At 37.2% G+C, this 24,179-nt stretch overlaps 3 protein-coding genes across 7 annotated transcripts; 1 reads left to right on the top strand and 2 right to left on the bottom strand.

Moving 5' to 3' along the window:
* The first annotated feature begins 3,378 nt into the window (after positions 1 to 3,378).
* On the top strand, positions 3,379 to 7,546 carry LOC103322946 (Zinc finger C-x8-C-x5-C-x3-H type family protein). 2 transcript variants are annotated; one of them, XM_008224904.3, is made up of 7 exons: positions 3,379 to 3,794; positions 3,950 to 4,092; positions 4,440 to 4,505; positions 4,740 to 4,859; positions 4,978 to 5,280; positions 5,355 to 5,678; positions 6,453 to 7,546. In XM_008224904.3, exons 1-7 carry the CDS (start codon positions 3,707 to 3,709, stop codon positions 6,846 to 6,848), a joined length of 1,440 nt encoding a protein of 479 aa, XP_008223126.2. In that variant the 5' UTR covers positions 3,379 to 3,706; the 3' UTR covers positions 6,849 to 7,546. The 2 variants fall into 2 exon arrangements, with proteins under 2 accessions (XP_008223126.2, XP_088902048.1); XM_089045922.1 differs by having other exon boundaries at positions 3,381 to 3,794; positions 5,355 to 5,702.
* Positions 7,547 to 9,196: 1,650 nt separating this feature from the next.
* PUCHI (Integrase-type DNA-binding superfamily protein) lies at positions 9,197 to 10,364 on the bottom strand. Its single transcript, XM_008224936.2, has one exon. It carries the CDS (start codon positions 10,289 to 10,291, stop codon positions 9,197 to 9,199), a length of 1,095 nt encoding a protein of 364 aa, XP_008223158.1. The 5' UTR covers positions 10,292 to 10,364.
* A 6,499-nt stretch (positions 10,365 to 16,863) lies between these two features.
* On the bottom strand, positions 16,864 to 23,870 carry EMB269 (GTP1/OBG family protein). Of its 4 annotated transcripts, XR_016123508.1 has the most exons (8): positions 22,772 to 23,870; positions 21,923 to 22,196; positions 21,159 to 21,450; positions 20,823 to 20,976; positions 19,808 to 19,916; positions 19,535 to 19,674; positions 17,089 to 17,105; positions 16,864 to 17,023 (listed from the first exon to the last, which is right to left on the bottom strand). XR_016123508.1 is itself a non-coding variant. In XM_089044350.1 (7 exons), the coding sequence occupies exons 1-6, from the start codon at positions 23,821 to 23,823 to the stop codon at positions 19,579 to 19,581; spliced, it is 1,977 nt and encodes a 658-aa protein (XP_088900476.1). In that variant the 5' UTR covers positions 23,824 to 23,870; the 3' UTR covers positions 16,864 to 17,023; positions 19,535 to 19,578. The 4 variants fall into 4 exon arrangements, 3 of the variants coding, with proteins under 3 accessions (XP_088900476.1, XP_088900477.1, XP_088900475.1); XM_089044350.1 differs by lacking the exon at positions 17,089 to 17,105; XM_089044351.1 differs by having other exon boundaries at positions 16,864 to 17,105.
* Between the last annotated feature and the right edge of the window lie 309 nt (positions 23,871 to 24,179).

The following is a 24,179-nucleotide window of genomic DNA, read 5'->3' on the forward strand; positions in this document are numbered from 1 at the left end:
AGGTAATTGCGACATTCGGCAATTCAGACACTATTATGTCTAGAGCACTATTCACTCTGTACTTATTTACTAAGTTGAGCCCAAAAGTGTCTTATCAGTTTTTAGCATCAACAATGTTAAATAATTTAACCAAAACTACGATAATCTATAGCTTATGTGTGCATTTTTAAAATTTAAAGACCAGAGGAAAATACAATAAAAATTTCAACAAAGAAGAAAAATGAGTGTAGAATGTTGGCATTGAATAGAAAGCAACCTGCAATTTACAAGCTGAGGCAACTGCTCTTAAACATGCTTTAATTTGGGCAAACAGGCTGAAGCTATCCAGAATAGACATTGAGGTGATTCCAAGACACTTATCCAAATCATTTCCCCAAAGGCACAATTACCATGGAGTCTGAAGACTGTTGCAGAAGAGGTTAGAAATTGGATTTAGAGTAAACAGAAAATTTGACTTTGAGTCACGTTAATACGTTTTTCTTAAAGTGATATTTGTCCCCTACTCATTAATGAGTTTGCTAACAGTTCTTAGACAACCCACTTTTAGAATACAACAAAGACTGAAATTTTAGTTTAGCAATAACCGAAATTCCCTTAAAACTTCTATTGTGCAAGTTTTAAGAGAGATAACATTTAGAACAGAAGAGATATGTCAATTATTGTGCAAGTTTTCTTAAGTTTCCATTCGTCTCGTTTATAGGGAGGCAAATATAAATAGCGGATCAATTAGCGAAAAGATGACACTTTTTACACCAATTCATGCATTTGGTTTTATAATTTTCCTGTTGGTGTGTATTCGGATATGTATGGCATTAAGGGGATCTAACTTTTGATGTTTTTCTGCATCCAAAAAAGAAAAGAAAAAAGAAAGCAACCCTCACCCTGCCAAAAACCAACCAACCAGCTGTGGCAACAAAAAGAAACCCTTTTTCCATTTTTGGTCCGAAATTGAAACCTATTTATGGATGCTAGAGAATTGTGTCAGCCCAGTATCCATAAAAACAAAAACAAAAAAAGCAAATTCATGGATCAATAAAGCCCACCACAAAATCACAGAAAGCCTTGGGCCCACAAAAATATTTAGAATTTAGGGAAAAAAATATAAAATTAAAAAAAATGAAAAAAGAATATGACACAGAGCTGCTCGCCGACATTTGGTTTGATAAGATACGACTGCTACAGTCCAAATCAGAGCCATTGCACCAAATCTTAAAAAGTGCCACTTGTGGCCAACTCTTGTCCAAGTCAAAACTACCCCACTTTCCACCCTGATCACCGCCCCATCCGGTTCCTTCAGCCCCAATCATCCTTTGCGCCAACCGGGTGCAACCGGTCACAGGTTTTACCTGCTGTACTGAATAATTATGCATTTATGAACCCCGCCCCACCTACTCCGAGCATCACCACTTCAAACACACGCTGACGTCACTCGCATCCCAGCCGTCCACTTCACCGCAACAGATCTCGCCCGTCGATCTCATCCGAGTAACCGCGTCTCACTCACACACAATGCTTTTAACCCGTGTGAAGATTGCAGTGACATGCGTGTCGACTTATGATTGGATCCTACAAAACTTTTGCAATTTTGACGTGCATAATGTTTAGTTCGACAAACAATAAAGAACGATATTTACATGTGAAGATCAAATAATTTGTGGTGTAATCCAAATTATAGGGATTTTTCTTTAATACATTTTCCAAATAAAAAATTAACATGGATATGATGTCAATACGATGAAATTCGAGGAGAATGTTTTAAGTGCACTTAAAAGTTGCTTTTGCTTCTTTTGAAATGAGCGCATTTTACTTTTTTTAAAGAACATATAAACATGAATATGATGTCGATATTATGAAATTTAAGGAGAATATTGACATCGCTCTCTTAAAAAGCTTATTTCACTTCTTTTAAAGGGTGCATATTTCACTCCTTTTAAAGAGATTTTCTTCAACTTATGTTAAAGAGTGTATAAACATGGACATGATGTCAATATGGTAAAATTTAAGAAGAATGTTGTTAGCACTCTCTTAAAAGTTTCTTTGAGTTCTTTTAGAGAGTGTATAAACAAGACATACAAATAGTGTCAATGCTGCTTGTGGTCCACGCTAATGATTTAAGTGGTGTTGCGTAACGAGTTAGGGCATGTTATGTTTCACTTCTTTTGAAAAGTGTATAAACATGAATATGATGTCAATATGGTAAAATCCAAGAAGAATGTTGTCAGCACTCTCTTAAAAGCTTCTTTCATTACTTTTAAAAAAGCATATAAACAAGACAAATGGAGAGTGTCACCGTTGTAAGTGGTTCACGCTAATAATCTGAGTGGTGTTGCGTAACGAGATAAAACGTGTTAAGTTGTAGTACAACGTGCAAAGTTGGATTGTTCATTTTAGGTGGACGTCATAGCAATAAAGCAAATTTGTCGTTTTACCTCATCGTCATTTTTAAGATACCTGATTGATTTGAAATTTTGAAGACAACCACAATGAATGTCCTTAAAATATTGAATTTAGTGTATTACACGGAAATTAAAACTGATTTAAAGTTATATACCACACTAACAAGTTTTGCATAAATGTGAATTGCTATCAGACATATGACATGCCAGATTTTTAATTTGTGAAGGTTTTGTTGCCTTTTTTCTTTGAAAAAAAAAAAAGTAGAAAGAAGAAAGAATTATTGACTTAGAGGAGAGTGGTGGTGGAGGTGGGAACAAAGCCTCAGCTCCCACTCAATTGTACTAGTGTTTGGGCTTTGTAAACTTCCTTTTAGTTTTAACCAAATTTAAGGTTTGGATCCTTCTTACCAGTGCCACGTTGGCCAGACAGCATGAGCATCTGTCCTCCTAACATTAACATTCACAACCTTAATTATTATTATTTTTATTTTGTTACCTTTGCATTGTACTTTGTTTGCAGAGGATTAGTTTAATCACATCATTAACTGTCTGCAGCGTAGACTGTAATAAAATCTTATTGGCAAAAGGACAACTCTGTCTCTCTGTGTCTGCGTCATATTCCCACACTGCATGGACCTATTTTAGTCACATGCTTAAAATGAAGGGGCAATTCCGTCATTTCTCATATCATCGCCACCACCCCCTCTTCTTTCTGGCATGGCTAAACTCACACAGTTTGTTTTGTTTATTTGTTTATTTGTTTGTCTGTTTGTTTTTTTTTTTTGGATTTTTGGTTTATTATATAAGATAAAGATATTTTATTTTATATTTTAAAAAAAGGGAAAAAGAAATAATGGTGGGTAATTTTGTTTTAGGTTTGGCGCGTATATAAACCAACGAACTAAGGGAGACCCATAATAAAATAAATTAAATAATTAAATATAAATAAATAAATAAAAAAGAACCTCTCGAAGTTAAGGAAGAGGAGAAAAGTAAGAGATCAAAACCAAAAAACGCTTTCAAAACTGATAGTAGAGAGAGAAATCCAAAACCAAACCAAAACCAAAACAGAGAGAGGGACATACACAGTGTTTTGTGTGTATGTGTGAGAGAGAAGAGAGAGAGAGAGAGAGGAGCCCTGAAAATCCAAACCCTTTTCATATTTTCCTCTCTTTGATAACCCCATTTGATCACAACCTCTCTCACAATCTCATTCCTTGAAGGAGGAGAGAGAGAGAGAGAGAGAGAGAGATTGTGGAAGCATCAAGATTGTTTAGTGAAGAATCCAAGTGATTCAGTGTGACCGTACAATGGAGCGGTACGGTCGGACCACAGAAGGGTCACAGTCCGATCCGTCGCCCGAGTGGACTGTTCCGGGACCGGAAACAGGCCTGGAAGGTGAGAGCTTTCTCTGTCCAAAACCACTCTGCATTTCAATTTCATTTCAATTTCGATCGAATTTCGGGTTTTGGGGATTGCGATTTGGTGGGTTTGGAGCGAATGTGGCCGGTTTCGCAATTGGGTTTGATCTTTTCGTGTTTGCCAAAATGCAGAGACCATGTGGCAGTTGGGGCTCGGACCCGGGGAATCGTACCCTGAACGACCCAACGAGACCGATTGTAGTTACTACTTGAGGACTGGGATTTGTGGGTACGGCTCCCGGTGTCGGTACAATCATCCTCGTGATCGTAGTGCGGTAATTTTATTGAATTGCCCTTTTTTACTACTTCAATGGGTTGAATTTGGGGCTTATTTGGATGGTTTTGATTGATTGCCACTGTGATCATTTGGTTTTCTGGGTCCAATTTGGTTTGATCTTGTCTTTTAGTATTGGTATTGTGGTTTTGTATGCAGATTTGATGATGAATTTTATGATTTTTAAGCAATTTCGTTGATGGGATTGTTCTGAATTCATTGAATTTAAGTCATTGTGGAGAAAGTTGTAATTTCTCTTTTTCTGGGTATATTTGTTAAGATCTATATGGTTGGTGTTGATATTATTACCTGTTTACTAGTTAAGGTTGAAAGATGTATATCTCTCAGGTTACAGGAGCTGCGAGACCTGGAGGATTGGAGTACCCAGAGCGAGCGGGCCAGCCTGTGTGCCAGGTACTTCACTTGGTTTTTCTAATTGGTTCTGAAAATAGGGGTTTAGCTCAAAATGCTACCATGGAGTGGTATACATCTGCTTAGTTCTGGAAGATCACATATTCAGCTTCCATTCGTATCCATTCTGGACGGAGGACCGTCATCTAAAGATGATTACATGCTTTATCTGTTGGATAATCCTTGAAAGTTTGTGAATCCCCTTTGTTTGATTGTGCTGTGATTCTTTGATGGCAGTACTATATGAGGACAGGGACTTGCAAATTTGGCGCTTCTTGTAAGTACCACCATCCTAAGCAGGGTGGAAGCTCTAGTAGCCCTGTATCTCTAAATTATTATGGATACCCATTACGACAGGTCTGTATTTCTTAAATTTTAACTTCAATTCTTCAATTATTATTTTTTTTGGTCATATTGTAAATCCCATTTCATGACTGTGAGATAAAATATTGCCATCATGTTGCAAATAAAACAGGGTGAAAGAGAGTGTTCCTACTATGTGAAAACTGGACAGTGTAAGTTTGGTGCAACTTGTAAATTCCATCATCCACAGCCAGCTGGCATACCACTTCCAGTGCCATCACCAGCCCCTCAAGTTTCACCTGTACCTGCTGCACCATTGTATCAAACTGTGCAATCTCCATCTGTTTCATCGCAACAATATGGAGTAGTATTTGCAAGGCCTCCTTTGCTACCGGGTTCATATGTTCAAAGCCCCTATGGTCAAGTCCTGCTTTCCCCTGGCACAATTCCTTTTCCAGGTTGGAGTCCATATCAGGTAAGAAACATTTGCTGCTCCATTATCTTTTAAATTGCATGGATTTCCATTAAGCTGTTAGCCATATGATGCAGGCACCTGCAAGCGCATTGCCCTCTCCTACTACTCAACCTGGTGTTGGTTCTGGAACACTTTATGGGATGAGTCAACTATCTCCTTCAGCAGCTGCATATACAGGAATGTATCAGCCTATACCTTTACCTTCTTCTCTTGGTCTTCCAACCACCAGCCAGAAGGAGCACTTATTTCCTGAAAGACCTGGTCAACCAGAATGTCAGTATTACATGAGAACAGGGGATTGTAAATTTGGGTCCTCATGTAGATATCATCACCCACCAGAAGTTGTTGGACCAAAAACAACTGTTGCCCTCAACCCCAGTGGTCTTCCTTCGCGCCCGGTGAGCCGCCCTTACAAATCCCATGTAGGCTTTTACTAGGGCATGAACCATCAATGTGTTCTTACTTAAAACTGTAATTTACTAGTGAATGATCTTTCAAACTCTCTCTCTGCCTCTCTCTCTTATTCAGGAATGTTTTATTCTTCTAGCTTGTTCAGGTTTCGTCATCTTCATGTGCTTCGTGAAAATATATGTGATATATGGACTGTTAGGTTTCTTTGGAAAATTGTAGATGGTTCCAACTTGAAACTAGAGAAACTGTTGGAATTCCCCAAGGAAAACATCTAGATATATTTACCAGTGGAAGAATATTTTTTACACAGCAGCACTTAATATATGTGGGAAATATGCGCTGAAACATAATCTTTGCCGCTTGATAGATGGTTTGTTATTTTGTTGGAAAAATGTGTAAGTTAGGGCTATCTGGATGATGATGATTGTTTGGACCTAGGGTCCACTTTAGGGAGCATCACTTTCTCAGGGTTATTTTTTCCAGTCTTTTGCGTCTTCTTTACTTTTCCTTCCATTTAAGTCACTCTTTTCTTGGTTGCTTCTTGGTGATATTGGCTGTAAAATCTGCTTGTCCTCTGCATTTTTAACTCAATCTGCTGGCCGTCTTTCTTAGCATTATATTTATGTTCAATATTCTTTTTTGTGCTTTCTTGTACTGTGAATGCTTTCTTGGTCATTTATGCACTTCTCTCTCTCTCTCTCTCTGTCTCTCTTACTTGCTCGTTTTTCTGCTGTGAATTTGAAATTCTATGTGATAATCAGGGTGCACCACTTTGCACTCACTATGCACAACGAGGAGTATGCAAGTTTGGGCCTGCATGCAAATTCGACCATCCAATGGGAACACTCAGTTACAGCCCATCAGCGTCTTCTCTTGCTGATATGCCAGTTGCACCGTACCCAGTGGGATCATCAATTGGTACGCTAGCCCCATCATCCTCATCCTCATCCACAGAATTGCGGCCTGAGCTTAATTCAGGCTCTGGAAAGGACTTAGTTTCAGCCAGAATGTCTTCATCACTGAGCACTTCTAGTGGATCAGTTGGTTCAACTGTTTCTAAGGGTGGTATTACCCATTTGGGTGTTCAACAGTCTGCTCAGGGTTCTGGCCCTTCAACTAGCAGTGGCAGCAGTACAGAGTCTCATAGTCCAAGCTAAGCAATGCCAAGCAATTTTTCATTCTTCCTTTTTGATCAACTTTCTCCCAAAGCATCATTTTTTCCTTTTTTCAAGTCCTCCAATAGAGGCTTCATATCTCACTGGCTTAGCATACATCAGTCATGTTCATCTTTGTGTCTATATCATCTTTATATGGCCTCCCCTTTTATCTTGAATAAGCCATGGCCAAGCTCCAAAAGTTTAGCAAACCCCATATAGTCTTCCACTTTTCTCTTCAATAACCGTGAAAGAATTTGCAGTTCCGTTAGGCAAATCTGTGTCCAGCTCTCCAATTTTGGAGTGTGTTATGTTCATTTGCGGCCTTTTCCAGAACGAAAAGATTAGTTCCACGGTGTTCTCGCTTTTAGATTGACCGTGTGTAATTCATGTCTATCCTTTCTGAATTTTCTTTTAAATTGGGGAACAAGCTTTCACTTAAACTTTGAAATTTGAATGCTTGTTCCCCCACTTTTTGTCCAAGGTCTATTTTGAGAAAGAGAAGTAAACTAAAGACCCAAGGAGGCATATCACAATGCTTACTTTTATGTGGGATCAGATACGTAGTTATTTTGTGTCAGTCAATTGAAATGCTTGGCCATGTTATTCATATATTTATTATGAAATACAAAATATATGAAAATACCACTCTCGACTGTGTAATAATCTCTCTCTTCCTTGATATCTCTTACTTTCCTGTAGATTGCTTGTATTGTATACATGCCAAATCATTCCAGTGTGATGATATATGGCACCATGGCTTGAAGATGAACCTTTTTGGGCAATTGGAAATTTTTTTCATCCATTTTATTTATTTTTTCAAAAATATTAAAAACCATTGTATGCAAAACTTGATCCATTGAACGAGAAACACTTGTGTGAAAGCCAATCACGGCATGCCATGCGTGATAAATTTTTCACGTGACAGTCAGTGATTGGCTAAGAATAGTAAAACAATGTTTCACGTGACAGTCAGTGATTGGCTAAGAATAACAAAACAATGTTGACAAAAGTTTTTCTGCCATTGAAGGGTACAACTCCTGCCTTTTAATTTCTTTCCATCCTAAGCATGGAGTGGAATTGAAATTGATGGGATGTGCGGTAGTTTAGGAACTTTATGGCTTTGGTCATATCTTCACCCCTCCCAAAGATTTGCCCAAGTACCATATGTTGGAGAAGAAGATATTCCCAAGGAAAATATATTATAGGGTTTATGCTGGAATTTCCAATAATACCCATTATTTCCAATTTTCTTGTGATGTCTTTTCTCCCTTCCAACAAAATTCACACTATTACATTGCCCATAATAACTTTATTACCTATCAAGTTACGGAAAAGAAACTGAAGTCACAACCTCTTCCCGCCATATATGTGCTATTCAGTCACATTTTCCGTAGTCTGATTTATTTCATGGCATGACCGACAAGAAGACAAGATGAATCCAGGTTTGAAGGCAATGAACTATGTTGGCAAAATTAATGGATCTCATTGCTTTGCAAACTAGTAGTGCTCAAGGCATCCTTAAAAAGAAAGACAAAGGGACAAAAAATAACACTGAAATGAAGTGCTTATCCTACTTTAATCTTCAAGTGTAGAAGAACCTCCAACATGTTCAGAAGCCTTGTGTTCCCCTTTTACTTGCATAAATTTAGGAGCATAACTTCTTTAGTCACCCTGGTCTCCTTAATCTTCCAAAGTTCTTAAATAGTATAAAGTTTTTTTTTAAAATACAAAATGAAATTAGAGTAAAAGGGATCTCGAGTGCAGAAGTACATATTTTTAACTACTCAAACTATAAGACACTTCCTTAACTTTGGTCCTACATATTTTACCCCATCATTAATTGAACCAAAACTATGGACCAAACAGAAAGTAAATAAAGAGAAGCGTTATTGCAAAGCACTAATACTTTTGCAATTAGTGGTCCATCTGTGTTTGTGCATCTAAATTATAAGTTGCATGCATCTATTGTTTTCAGGCTACGTTGTCAGTAAAAGGTGAGGCAAATAGCCGTAAAGGTAGACACATAATGCATCTATTATATATGCCGACCCCATAAAGAGCTAAGCTATAGGCAGTATTATGAAATGGGTGCAAAAGATATATGTGACAAAGACTTCATAAAGTAGTACTAGATTTCTTTCAAACAATTTCCATTAAAACTTGTAAGAGCCATAGTAAACATTGATCTAAATCTCCTCCTCAAATGGCTCCAATGGAGGTTTTTTAGAGTAGTTACAATGAAAGAAAGAGTTGCAAGAAGGGAAAAAAAAACCCAAGACACAAAAAAGAGTGCATGCACATAAATTAAATTCACTTGATAATCCATGGATGCACCGACCAAAAGTTAATCAAAAGAGTGACTGGCCAAACTCAAAGACTACATCACCAAAAGGAGGAACTGATGGAGAGCAAGAGAATGAAGAAGAAGAAGTAGTTGCCTGAGGTATTAAGCCAAAACTAGAATTTTCGACGATCGGATACAAACCTCCTCCTCCCATGCATCCATCTTCAATCATGAATGGATTGTCCACCATGGCTGCAGACAGCTCTCTTGAATGCAACTCCCATATTGGCTGCTGGTTGTCCCAGAATCCATGGCTGAATCCATCAAAGCTAGGAAGCTGATCTCCAGGAGGGTTAGTGTTAGAAGCCATTAATGCAGCTTGCACATTCATAACATCTAGACAATGTGATTTGGTTTCAATGGAGTTAGTGTTTGCAAAGCTACAATCTTGATCAATATTAAAGTCACTGGTTTTGGAGCTTCTGTGATTAGTGGCATGATGATCAGATTCAGAAGGAGGCCTCAAGCAGTTGTCAGGAACTATGCAGGCCAAGTAGCCTGAGTTAGAATTAGAACCATTGGAGAAAAAGAAACCATCATCATCCCCATCATGTGCAGATGAACCATGAGAGGTTTCAGCTCCACATGTGTTAATGTTATTGGACCTGATATTGGGGTTTTGAGTTTGATCATTCTGAAAAATGCCAGACTGACGAGGTGGACTGTTGTGATTGGTGGGTTGTTGTTTGGCAGCTGAGAAAAACTGCGATTGTTGTGGTAAAAGGGTTTGGAGATCAAAGGGTGTTAGGAGAGAGTGAAAAGTGGTGTTGTCAGAATAAATGAAGTTGGTTCTTGCTTGTGAGCCTTTCATGGACAGAGCAGCTCTGTCATAAGCCAGAGCTGCTTCTTGAGCAGTGTCAAATGTGCCAAGCCAGTGCCTTTCTTTAGTGCTAGGGTCTCGAATTTCAGCAGCATATCTTCCCCAAGGCCTTCTCCTCACCCCAAGAAACCTCCCTGGCTCTGCTTGCTTTCTTCGGCCCCTTCTCTCACCAGACTGAGAGGGAGGTGTGCTCCTCTGAAGCACAGAAGCAAAACCCATCTGTGCCTGGCCCTGCTCATAAGCTTTAAAGGGTTTATCTGAGGTTTTGGAGGTGGACATTGGCACGGTAGAGTTACAAGTAGAAAGAAGCACTAGAGAAAATGTGCTACTTCTAGAGAAGCAAAGCCAAAAATGCGGTTGGATGAATGAGCTGGGTTTTGGTTTTGGTTTTTGAATGGTGAAGAAATGTGGAAGTTGTAGGAAGGCTTTTAAAGACTGATATATAATCATGAGAGAGAGAGAGAGAGAGAGAGCAGGCAAGAGCAAGGAAAAGGACATTGCAGATGTCATTCTGTGGAAGACCATTCTTCCCTTTTCCACCTACTATTTTAAAAATCTTTCCTTTTCTCATTTCTATTTAATCCCAGAGCTCTTCAGCTGGAAAATAATAACAGGCTAGCACTTGTACGTGAAAAATGTAGGAGATTCCCAGCAGTACTTGTCAAAACAAAAACTCCAAATGGAGATCTACTAGCTGGTCTGCAGTTTTTTCATTTTCTAGCTACAGTCACTTTCTTCCAATTTCCAACAACACCCTAATAATTTATCATCTACACTAAATTTCAACCCTTCAAAATTGCAGTTTTAAACTAATGAGGTAATTATTGCATCATGTCTATGTAACTATTGGGATTTGGTGAGAGAGAGTTTTGTTGGTTTTGAATCTTAATATGATCCACTCACGTGTGGAGCTAAGGTCTAATCTATGTGAAAAAATTTGACAAGTAGTAAACTTTATGCTTGAAAGCTCCATGAACCATTTAATATTATTAAAAATACTTAAAGTTTCAGAACAACCCAAGTTGAAATTAATGTCAAAGTTTGAGGACCAAGAAGATGACTGGTAGATAAAACCCCCATCAAAACTTGGGGATCAATTCATGTACATATAAAAACAAGAAAAATGATCAAAACAGCTGCGTGGTTTTTTGAGTACCTACTCCTCCTACAGAAAGTCTTTAAAAACAAATTTTGAATTCATGATGTACCAACAAAAATTTATCTCTAATATTCACATGTAAATCCGCATTTTCTGCAACCAAATTCTTGTAACTTCTTGTCTGCTTCACGATTTTCAAACGGAGCAGTTAAGATTTTATCAACTAAAATCAAAATTATCAAAGAGCCAGCATATTCTATTGAGCTTGTTTTTTTGGTCTGCATCACGGAAACAACCCCACATCAGAGTACAAAAACAATAGGCTCCCTCATAAGGGCCCATTGCCTCAAAGTTTTATGCTTGTTTTGTTTTGCTGGTCTATATATGCCTCATATGTAGGATTTATATATATTTTTTAGTAGCAGTAGAAATAGTAACCATATGACATATGCATAATTTAACTTCTGGCATTCTCTGAGGGTATAAGAACTATAAAAATATTCAATTTATATAAATAGAAAATAGTAACCATACGAAAAAGAGACTAAGGCCACGGTTTGCCTAGCCACGACCGGCCGTGGCTGTGTAATGGTAAGCTAGGGATATAAAGTGATGATAAACAGATGCAGACATAAAATGATGGTAAATTTGGAGACAAAGGACTAATATATATATATATATGCAGCAAACAGATAGTGAACATTCCATTTTTACTACAAGTTACTTCACAATGAACCCTCTTAATTAACATATTTTCAAGTATATAGCAAATTTTGATGGAGACATGACCCTCAAAGTAATCAGAAAAGCGACTTTTAGTCAAAAGGAAATCAAAAGCTTAAAACAAAACAAAAAACTCTTGCAAAGCAAAGGGGGGATTAAAACTGCCCAAACAAAAGCTATAAGTGGGGCATGCATAATAATAAACCCATTTGGAGGGAAGCATTATCCATTAATTAATTAGGCACTTCCAATATTGAAAAGCACTATTTAATCCCTTTGATTAAACCTCACATTGCCTAAACAGCATTGGGAATGACATAAACTAATCATAACAGCAAATGGGTCAACCTGCTTTCAAGTTCATTTAGCATTTCCAAAATGTTGCAATGCTTTGCAACTGGTCACTGTCATGGTCTATTTGTGATTGTCTAAATCTAATGGACCTAACAGATATGAACCATGAGGAAAAAAAAAAAGGTATATTTTCAAACAGTTGAACAAAACATAGAGATGGGTTACAACTTACAAGGATAAACAATGAAATGACTAAAATTTATCAAAGTTTTGTTGTTGTTTTGTTTTCCAAAAAAAAATTGTTTCTTTCCAGAATGAGATGGATTCAATTGGAATCTATGACCCTTGACTCCTCCACTAAGAAAACCCAATAAGATAGGATTGTTCCATAATTTCATTAAACCCCATCTGAATAAATTCAATAGAAAGTGAAGGGTTTTTATATTTATTTATGACTTCAACACCAGATGAGAAGAAAGGTTAGTCTTTAGTCAAGCCCCATCTGAGAAAAAGTGTTAAGCTAGTTGGAAAGGATGATGGAGCACAGCAACTTGACAAAGCACTTATTAGATTTTGCTTAAAATGGATGAGCTTGAAGTTGTAATTTTGTATTAATATTGACCAAAAACAATAATATAAGAGATGGGGTAGGGGCCTGACCTGAGGGCCTCCTCCTCTGTCTCACTGTGACAATTTGTCCAATCCCTTGTTCCCAGTTTTTTTCTTTGACATGGGTCTGGTTTTGGGTCAAATGGGAATTTTGCACACTCCCCAAAACAGGCACACACACTTTTTATTTAGTGTTAAAGGTTCGCCCGGGATTTAGGGAAAAAGATGGATGTGTCTTTCCCTTGTTATGACTTAGGACTTAGGACTTTGACACCAGAGAGAGAGAGAGAGAGAGAGAGAGAGAGAGTTTTGAAGTTTTTGGAGATTAGTGGTCTTTATATTGAAGAAAATTTGTGTGCACTTTTGATTCAAAATGTGTCCAAATCCCATGTTAGATTTTAGCCTTTTGTGGTTCAGCTACTTTCTACTTTCTAGTAAAATGCAACACGCTCGTGTCCTTCCACTAAGTAAGCTGCAAATTAATAAACCATATATTTTTCTGAGCAAATTAACATAATGTTTTTGTTTTGGCATTGCGGGATGCGGCTTGTGTGATTGCTTTCTGATATAATCCCAAGGTGGCAGACCACTGCTTTGTTGCTCTAATTGTTTGTTTATCATCAATTCATCATGCAACCAAGACTGGTCTCTCTGTCTGGCAAATCCATACTTTCATGGCCTTGGTGACAGCTGTGTCTTTGGTCCCCATAACTGGAGCTTATTTACACAATGGCATGGCAGAACAAGTATTGAAATTATGGCATGTGTTACAAATCTGTAATTGAATTGAGGAGGAGTTAGAATGAAGAGAATTAGATTTTGGATTCCTATTCAAGTTATTTACTAAACCATATGGATTGATGAGCGTTAGATTCCAAATTCTTATTGAAGTTGTTTACTAAACTATATAGAATTGGGGTAGGAGTAGTACTAATTACTAAAATGTTCTTATAGTTATGTTAAAGTAAATGTCAAATTTTAAAATTTTAAAACAGTGTGGGAATATAATGGGTAAAAAATATGGATTCCTAATAGGTTAATTATACAAGAATTAGAATACCACCTCCCATCCAATAATTGAATTCATCCAATTCCCTAATTTTGTGTGGGCTCCACTTACTTTTTAATTCCTTGATATGAAGTGAACATATGAATCCTCCATATGTGGAATTCAATTTCTCATGAGAATTCCAATTCTTGATTAGTAAATACACAATTATTGTAATTCACGATTTTCTCTATGTTATTAATACATGAATATTTGAATTATTTTGATTACTTATTTCCTCACGTTTACTAACTCATAACATAAGGAATCAATAATTATATTAGTTTTATATTAAAATTTATAGTCTAATACCTGAAAACCCATAAATTAGAATAATTAGGAGGAATGAGTTGATTTCATACTCAGCCCTTCTCTCCTCTATTCCTAATATTTTGATTCATTATTTCTATTGTAAGTAACTAATTAAGCATGCATGCCATTTAAGTAAAAAGAAGATGATAGTCTGAAATCTATTATCTCATCAAAAGTGTGAAAGTATATATAAGATGCACTCAAACTCACTAGGTGATAAATAAAGTTAACAAATTGAATCTAAGTGGTGGCAACTTTGAATACACGCAGCGATAATTTGACTTGAATTGAAAATAACATGACATTACTTGACAAGTCTGAAAATAACATTACACCACTTGACACGTATTCATGTATAACACAAACACTTTAATACAAATTTGAATAAATGACATCACTTGACACGTATTCATATATAACACAAACACTTTAATATGACAAGTTATTAATTTCAAACATAAATACTTTAATTTCGACACAATTAGTTAAACAAGTGAAATTAAAATTAACATGTTCTAAGTGACAGAAAAACACGATCCACTTACCATGTAAATAAGAATTTACACTAACCATAAATTATCTAAAAAGTTGTTGGATAATGATTGCCTAAATTCCCTGCCTTCTATGTCAAATTAAAAATACCAAAGCTAGTCCTAGTATGGTAGTACAAATTACTATTTGAGATGTTAAGGCCAACCACTCCGGGACACGTGGACACTGTTGCCCTCGGACACTGTAAACATGCAATGCAGTAGGACTGTAACACCCACCACCACTATCATCATCATCATCATCAATCATCCATTCAAACAAAGTGCATGCGTGTTGAGCTCTCAGGCATGTCGCTGATGTCACGGTGACGTGGCATAGATGAACAAAGATCTTCGTACACATGTAAAAACTACGTAAATCACGGAAAAAACCCAACAGCCCTCCTTGTAAAGCAAAAATGGGAGAGGGAGATATGAGATACGAGGTTGGTTGGGAATGAAGCAGGTTCAGAAGTTTCTACAGAGAACAGTGAAAGCGAATCTAAAGAGTAAGACCCTACTAGAAGTGGTCAAAGATTCAATCTGGACGGTCTGATCTGATCTGATTGAGATTGGACGGCCAAAAGGCCTCTTGTCTTTGCCTTGGGGTACAAACCACGATAGTTGCTCCACAAGTCCCCAGCCCCCAAACAAACTCAAACTCAAACCAAACTGATACAGTAAAGTTTGTTGTAATTTGGAGAAGAGAAAGATCTGTGAGTGTCCAATACATCACATCAGTTTCAATTGTTATTGTATCTTCATGGAAAGAAAAAAAAATCAGAGATAGAATGATATTAACAGTTGTGACAAGATCATATATGTGGAAATAAAAAACCGATCATTTGGGCACAAACACTTTGGTGTTATACATACATATATACATTCCAAAGACAAACAAATTGTTATATATACAAATTATAAGTTTTTTGTTGATTGCAATATTAATGATGAGGAGATTCCCTATCTTGAAGCACAAGTCAAGTTCACGCCTTGTGATTTTCTCAACAATCCAATCCCAGATGAACTCAGTAAGTTCATCCCATTGGAACTGGATGATGCACGTTGCTAATGAATCTGCTCTAGTCTAGGGGTTCAGCTCAACATATTTTGAATTAATGTGGAGGGTTTGCTATTGGTTATCTCATTTCATGTTCAACAAAACTTGGGCTGCCATGCCACAGCTAGTGGAGATCATCAACCTCTCAAATGCAAGTTTGTTTGAGCCGCACTCTTCCCACCAAAGGAGTTCAACATTGGATTGGACATGATGCATCCAGCCTCCAGGCATTGGCATCACAATAAGAAAAGAGTACCAAAGAGGTTTGTGTTTGATGCCTCTAACTAAGATAGAGAGTCTCGGAGCCAAACACTACAAAGGGGAGAACAATTCAAGTTTTAGCTCTCAAGTTTTGGATAAATTTTTTAATGTTCCGGGTACACCACATGGATGATGTACCTTCCAATACACATGGAACATGTGGAAATATTATCTAATATACATAGAACATGTGAGAATATTGTCCAATACACATAAGACAAAAAAATAAAATAAATCCACATAAAACACGTGGTGTACCCGCAACATGCAAAAATTACTCTAGGCTTTGAGCCCACAAGACCGAAACGCCATTGAATGAGCTTGGTTCATTGGATGGTGTAATGCATCTAGAGCCTTCTTCTATGGTTGCATCCTAGCGATCCCAACCGGGTTTTTTTTAAATTTGCAATCCAATCTTGTCTTTGGGTTAAAAAATCTGGGCTCAATTCATTTTATTCCTCTTCTTAGCCATTAAACTGGCCCAAGTCAATTTTGGCCCTGTCTTGTTTTACATTTGTGAACAATTGGATTGGGCAGCTACTTCTACTTGTGCACGGGGAACAATAAAGCTATATTGGGTCCAGATTTTTCTGCAGCTTCAATTTTCTCCCCAAGAAATATGGATGGGTATTTAGGGGTTTTCATCACCAAGAAGCATGAGATCTCATAACCAAGAGGTTTGTGTTTGATGGATCAAAGGTTGAGGTTTTGAGATGAAGATATGAACAATGCATCAAGTTGTCAAAAACCTAAAAACAAACATAAAAAGTTGAGGCCTTGTCTGCTTTGTTATGGGACATCTTTGTGTTGACAAGACCTAGAGAGTAGCACCTCAAACGTTGTACGCAGTTGGTTATATTATGGATCTGCGTTCAAGCAAGGTTGAAGCCACCTCTGCCTCATAATGCGAAGAAAGAACAAACGGCTTGTGTTGTGTCCATTAATTGAAGAGAAAATATATACATAGGGTTTAATCCGAAGAAGAAAAAACAAAACAAAATGACTAAATAAACATTAAACATTGGAGAACTTGCACCCACTTCTTCTTCTTCTTCTTCTTCGACCCACGAACAACCTTTGAGAATGCCATAAATAAATTTAAAAAACAAATTAAGAAAGAACGGAAAAAAAAATACATACCTAGTTCCTAGTTTCCCCTGAGTTGGTTTCGTTCGCGTGCCAACCGTAGCAGCACAACAGCCACAAGGATGATATAAAAGATATTACAGATTAGACACAACGGAATCATCTCAAGCCACATGGAATATGGAAGTATGGCATGCATTTGAAACCAATAAGTTACCCACATGAAGATTAGTACCAAAACGGTGAAAACTTTTGGAAGACTGTATTGAATAACTAGAAGCGTCCACAATCTAATGCACATCCCTGGCAATGGATTGTTGAAAGGATAATCACTACCATTCACTGCAGAGACACAGCCTAAAGCTAGCCCTAGCACGACTATGACGGTAAGCACGAGGGAGCTCTTCTGTTCTTGGTTGGCGTTGTCCATAGTGACTGAGGAGTGAGAGTTGGACAAGGAAGGGGAAGGAAAGCAAAAAAGGGCGAGGCAGAGAGAGAGTAGCTAGGAAACCTAGAGGAAGAGGAAACAAAATATGAAAATAATGAACAGGAATATTGTGGGTGGATGGGGGCTTGCTTTATATAGAGTGTAGTGTACCTCTCTCTCTCTCTCTCTCTCTCTAAAACCTTTGTGTGAGTCTCGGTTGAGGAACGCACAGAGGATTGGCCGGGAAGGAGAATGGAATGGGTGGTTGTGACATTGATGATAATCAATTAACTTCGAACACAGAAAGGGATTATAAGCTTGTGGGGAGTTACGAGGGGCAACCACCAAGGGTTTAAAAGGCTCAGCGAGTTATTGCGTTCATTATAAAGTTTTCCCTTCATTTATATCAAATTGTCAAATTTTATAATTGTTATGATTTGAAATTTACTTGTTCAAGAGGCAAGACGTGTTCTTGCTCCCTCAAATTCTTGGTCCCTTTGTTTTTGTTAGAATATCTCCAACCGATGTGTCAAAAGTGCTACATAGACATTTAACGACTAGAAATAACATCTCACATCACTCCAACCGATGTGTCAAAGCTGATGTGGAATGAATACTAGAGGTTGAGATGTTATTTTTGACATCTCAAAAGCAAGATGTCAAATGAATATTTTATTAATTTTAAAAGATAGTTGGTTGTTACTTTCATTTTTTTTTTTTTTTCTTCTTCTTTATCTTAAATGATTTGACTGTTACAATAATTATTTATTTGACATATCGGTGGAGTGTAAAACTGTGTAAATGTCAAATTGCCACATCATCCATCAAATTTAAATTTGATGTTTGATATTTGACATCTAGGTACATTATTGAACTTGTATATTTTGGTAACTTAATTTACAACATATAAATATAGGTAAATTAATGTGTAAATTAGTGTAATTTAGAATATTGTTTGTTTAAAAAAAAAAAAAGTAAATTGAGTTTAGACCCATAAAATTCATTTTTAATCACCTACAACCCTTTCCTTTATTTTTCTATTTAAAATACCCATTTTTTTCAAATATAACCCGATGACTAGGATCCAAGTAAGTAAGTTACCTAATCTAGCTTAAAATCTGATTTATTCTATTTTTCAGATTCCAAAACTATCCCTATTTACAAGTTAACGTGTTATGTGGGGAATAACTAATGACACACATTGGATTTGGAAAGATCTTCAAATGGTTGTAATGGATGTAGGAATTAATTTAGAAACTTATTTGAAATTCAAATGGTTGTAATGGATATAGGAATTAATTTAGAAACTTATTTGAAATTAAATATTAAATTCAACATTAACGCATTAGTAATCTACATGTGATTAACGTTCTGGTTTATTTAATATATAATTTTTTTTTTCCTTTTATGAATTATACTACTAGTAATCTATTTTATTATAGTTTTATGAGAGGGAATGACAACCAAAAGAAATTGGGTGATGGATATGCTATTAATAGGGAGTATTAATTACAATTATGGTAGTTAATGAAATGGTTGAAATAAATTATAAATAAAATATGAAGTATGGTGGCAACGATGTAAAAACATAGGAATACTACAACCTTTTATATCCTACTGGCCATTTAAATTTGAAATTGGGTTTTACACAGATTTATAGAGTGATGGGTATATGTCTAAAAATAGAAAATGTAGGAATCTATATTGGACAAGCAAAACACACACAGTTGCCCTGAAACATGTTGTACCACAAAATCATAACTAAGCAATATTTTCAACACACGAACACAATTTTATGCAAATTTGAGTATTTGATTATTAATTGTTTAAATTTCAAATTTATGGGTGAGTTTTTTCCCTTAATTTATTTTCATAATTCTATTGATTTGAAATTAGTTTGTTCAATCCTGCTCCCATCCCTCCCACCAAATTGTTCATCGCATGAGAAGCCATTGACACAATAAGGCTGGAGGAGACTTTGAATGCTAATATATGTCCATGTATATAAATCTTCCCCTGCTATGCTAATATGAATGAAACTGCCTAGACTTTGAACGTTAATCAATACAATACCTTTCTCTTTCATATGTTAGCAGTTAAATAACACATCACCGTCGTCACTTCCACTGAGGCCACTTGGTTGTTTCTGTGGATCCTTTCCTAAAATTTGAAAAACCAGAAGTATCTGCAGCATCATGCCATATCATTTCCATCTGGAGGAAACAAACGAGAAAAGTCGTTGGACGTTAATTATATTAGAAGAAAAGGAAAGAAGAGATGCTGTGAGTTCATGTGTTTAGGATTCAAAATATAACACAAAGAAAGTAACAACAGAGAAAAACATACGTCTCCAACAATCACTGTGTCACCTTCCTTGACACCAAGTTTTATAAGAGACTTGTTCACACCACAAGCCTCCAGAACATGTTGGAATCTTCTCCCAGAATCCACATATCTGTTCGAACACATTCATTATAAATTTGTCAGGAGTATTGGACCAACAGAAAGAAAGATGTCAATTATTCCAAAACAGATACAATGAGGCATTGGCATTGTAATCAATTTGGAGAACTTTCAATGATGTAAGATGTGACTGACTGCAGATTATAGCAGTAAATTGATGAGACAAAATGTGTGGGTGAGATAAAAATAAAACCCAACGATACTAAAACAATGGTGCAATTTAGAGCCATGTTAAAGGCATTGTATGCACAAGATTTTTTAAATAAATAAAAAATTATGAAAAACAAAAATGTATTGAAACAATTAATAAGCTATTCAGGTCCAGGAAAATCCTTTACTTGGAGTACTATATCAACACAAAGCAATTGAAGAGACCAATTAAAGAGACAAGAATTTAACATCATGAATTGAATTGCGCACAGAAAACAACTAAAAACAGGGAATGTCCCACCCAGAAAAGTAAACCCAAAATTGAGAGGAAAAAAAAAAGAAAAGAAGAAAACTCTCAGTGATAGAGTGGCTAAATTGGTCTGCATCAATTCATCAATCCGTATTCATTAGATATTTTCTACCAAACTACATCAAAAGCAGAGGTGGATACTGCTTCACTCTATTTACTAGTGAGATTGTCCGCCTCACACCACTGATCAATCCCTTACCCTACTCTATTCTTTCACTAAGAGAGAGGCAACAAAATGAAAAGACTTTTATCTGTCACGAGAATCAAAAGAATTATATGCATAATAATGCATCTTCATTGCATACTGTCAATGTGCATTTAGAAGCTAAAGCTTTTCTTAATTGTTCAAATGCGATATCATAACAGGTCAGACTTATGAAGTGAAGAAAGCATAAGATGGAAAAACATGGAGGCGACGATAAAGATTTGTTAACCTACCGCCAATTTGTCATCTGAACAAACCGTTGCAACCCAGATCCCACAACATGCCAAGTATTGGTAGTGCTGTCATGAGTGATGTCAAACTCATTAATAGAAGCAGTTTGCTGCTTCTGCACCATCTCAGCTACGTGATTTAAATTGACCGGATCTTCTGTACTTCAAAGGAGACTTGTCAACACAGTGACAAAATAACATATGGAGTTAAAACTTATCTATCCTATAAAACGAAACCAGAAAAAGAATAGATGTATGTCTAAAAATTGTCAGAAATTCTTAGGGGAATGTAGATATAATTTATTTAAAATAAGAAATTTTAAATAAAAAAACTTTGACCTGCTAACTTGTCCTCGGCTATTTTATTTTCTCGTAGAAGCTGGTAAGCAGCAGAGGACACTTCATGAGTTCCCTCTCTTTTCACTGCACTCATGCAAAAAACTTCAATCCCACGAGCTTCTAAACTTTCTTTGAACGATGGCCAGTTTTCATATGCATCTGGAAGGTCCATTTTATTGAAAGCAACAACATAAGGCTTTTCAGCAATTTCAGGACTAAACAGTTCCAACTCTAGACGGACTGCATCAAACTCAAATTCTGGCTGTTGTGATGAGCCATCAACAACATGTATCTGAGATTTCCAGAAAGATGAAGTTCATATCAATATACAACATTGTTAATGAGGCAAATAATAATGATGGTGATGATAAAGAATTAAATAAAACGTAAATAACAAAATCAAAATAAATAACAAAATTTAAAATAGTAATTAGAGAATAAATATGGAGTTCTTTTGTTTTCCCTAGCCAGAGAGAGAAGTAGACTTAAAATTCCAAAATTTAGTCTTCCGAATTTTGTACCTATTGTAAAATAGGAAGGACGGACCCAATATATAATACACGAAATTGACAAAAATGACAAGAAAAAACACCATATATGTTAGTTGAAAGACAATACTTATTGTGTTTCCACGGGCTCGGACATTAAGATAAGGTAAAGACAGTAAGATGATAAAAATAATCAACTTGTTTTCAACCCTGAGCATAAAAAAAATTTGTAACTAAGTTTTCAATAACTTGGGAGATGATGGTCACAGCTTATACCAGGGCAGAACACCTCTCAGTGTGCCGTAGAAACTCATGTCCCAAACCAAAACCCCGGTGTGCTCCTTCAAGTAAACCTGGCAGATCTGCTACTACCATTGTAGAATCATAGTCAAAAGAAACCACACCCAGATTAGGAAGTAAAGTTGTGAAGGGGTAATTTGCTATTGTTGGCTGAGCAGCACTTATCACACTCAAAAGTGTGCTTTTCCCTGCATTTGGGGCGCCCACTATTCCAATATCTGCAACTAGCTTTAGCTCCAGCTCCAACCACCTGATCAATAATACCATCATTTCATTCATACTGTTCAAGTAGTGAAAATGATAACACAAAGATAGCAAGTATCTCTAATTTTGACATGGCTGGGAGCAAGGAGAGGCCAATTATTGTAAGATATCAGACAGCCTCTACCAATTCTAAGACTGAATTTAACTAAGCTAACCCCAACTGTTTGATACCAGCTAATGATTGCCTATTTTTCAAACTCAAAACCTGCAAGTAGAACAAAGAGAAACACTACACGTCTACAAGAGAACCTCCTTTACACTAACATGAGTAGAGATATCCTGGAAATGCACCTAACTTCTACTTACACCAATATTTGGGTCACACTATCAGTTTGTTTAAACGCTTGGTGCATATCAACATTTACTGCCAGAATAATGTCTCAAATAATTCACCAGTTTTTCACCATTGTTCTACTTTTGAATGACTACATGCTAACAGAACAATTCCAACTATCAAAAATCACAATGTAAGAGCCAAACAACATTAATGATAACAACAAGAAGCACAAACTTAAAGCAATGCAATTCGGTTGATTAGAGAACCAAAAGAGCTGAACTCACATTTCAGGACCCTCTGCACCATTCTCAGCAATCCTTGGCACCTTATTCGTCCCCGACTTAAACGAAGCGTTCCCTCTCCCGCCTCTTCCTCCCGGCAACAACAATGCACGCTGCCCGGGATGCAATAACTCCAGAAGCACCTCCTCCTTCCCAGCCTCTCGAACAACAGTCCCAGGAGCTACTTTAATCACGACGTCCTCTCCCTTAGCCCCATTCTGGGACTGCCCTCTTCCATGATCACCTCTCCCTGCCCGAAAATGAACGCTGTTTCGAAATGGCAGAAGTGAATTCATCGAACCATCTACCTCCATATACACATTACCTCCTCGCCCACCGTCACCGCCTGACGGACCTCCCAAAGGCACGAACTTTTCACGCCGCATTGCGACGACGCCGTTCCCTCCATCCCCTGCCTTCGCGAAGATTTTTGCGCGGTCGAAACACCGCATTACTGCTGGTACTCCCTTCTCCTTCACTTCCCCTTCCTCCAATTTGCCCTCATTATCGGATAAGTTCACAGTTTCGCCCTCCTTAAACCCTAGCAATTCACCGTCGTCCTTTTGATAAACACTTTCCAATTCGTCATCACTAAACCCCTCAATATCGCTATCATCATCTTCCTCGTCCAGTTCAGAATCATAAGTCCCCTCAAAGACCTCAAATTGACCATAATTCACCCCCAAATTACCATCTAATCCCTTTTCTTCTTCTTCTTCTTCTTCCTCCTCCTCTTCACTGCTTAAATTATCAATCTCCTTCTCAACTTTAAGCGCAACATTTGATTCGGAGAGCTTGACTTCGGATGAGAACTCAAACGACGACGAATCCAAAGAAGGGGGGGAGAAGTCCTCTCTGGGAGGCAAGCAAGTGTAGGTGGTGGCTTCGACTCCGATGGATGACAACTGTTTGGCGCCAGTTCGAGCCTTCAGCTTATGGCTAGGGTTAGGGTTAGGGCTCCGTACTGTCTGCTTCTTCACCGGAGGTTTGCGAGTTTGTGGGACCCTGGGGCGAGCCATAGCGTACGGACAGAAGCTTATGGATATGGTCGCCATTTTCAGGCGCGGCAAAATGAAACTCCAAGTTTTCTTGAGCTGATAAACTGCTAACGGAGTTTGTCGTTATGCCGCTTATCCCCATCTGGATTACACCCCAAAACGCAGCGTTTCCACCATGGGTTTGTTTATCCTTCTTTTATGGGTTTTTTTTTTTCATCTTTTTCCCTGCTTGGTAACATTTAGGTCCTTTCGCCAACGTAGTTGTTTGGGCCTAAATTATACACGCAGGCCCGATCAAAATTAGCCCATATCAGAAACAGGAGTTTTGGGCTTTGTTTCAGGAGACAAAAATCAGCCCAGGCGGTTTTGGAAGCACAGATCCTTGTAGACCAATTAGCAAGGATTAAATTCAC

This window comes from Prunus mume, linkage group LG2, assembly GCF_029339155.1.
Source record: "Prunus mume cultivar Tortuosa linkage group LG2, ASM2933915v1, whole genome shotgun sequence".
NCBI classification, from domain to species: domain Eukaryota; kingdom Viridiplantae; phylum Streptophyta; class Magnoliopsida; order Rosales; family Rosaceae; genus Prunus; species Prunus mume.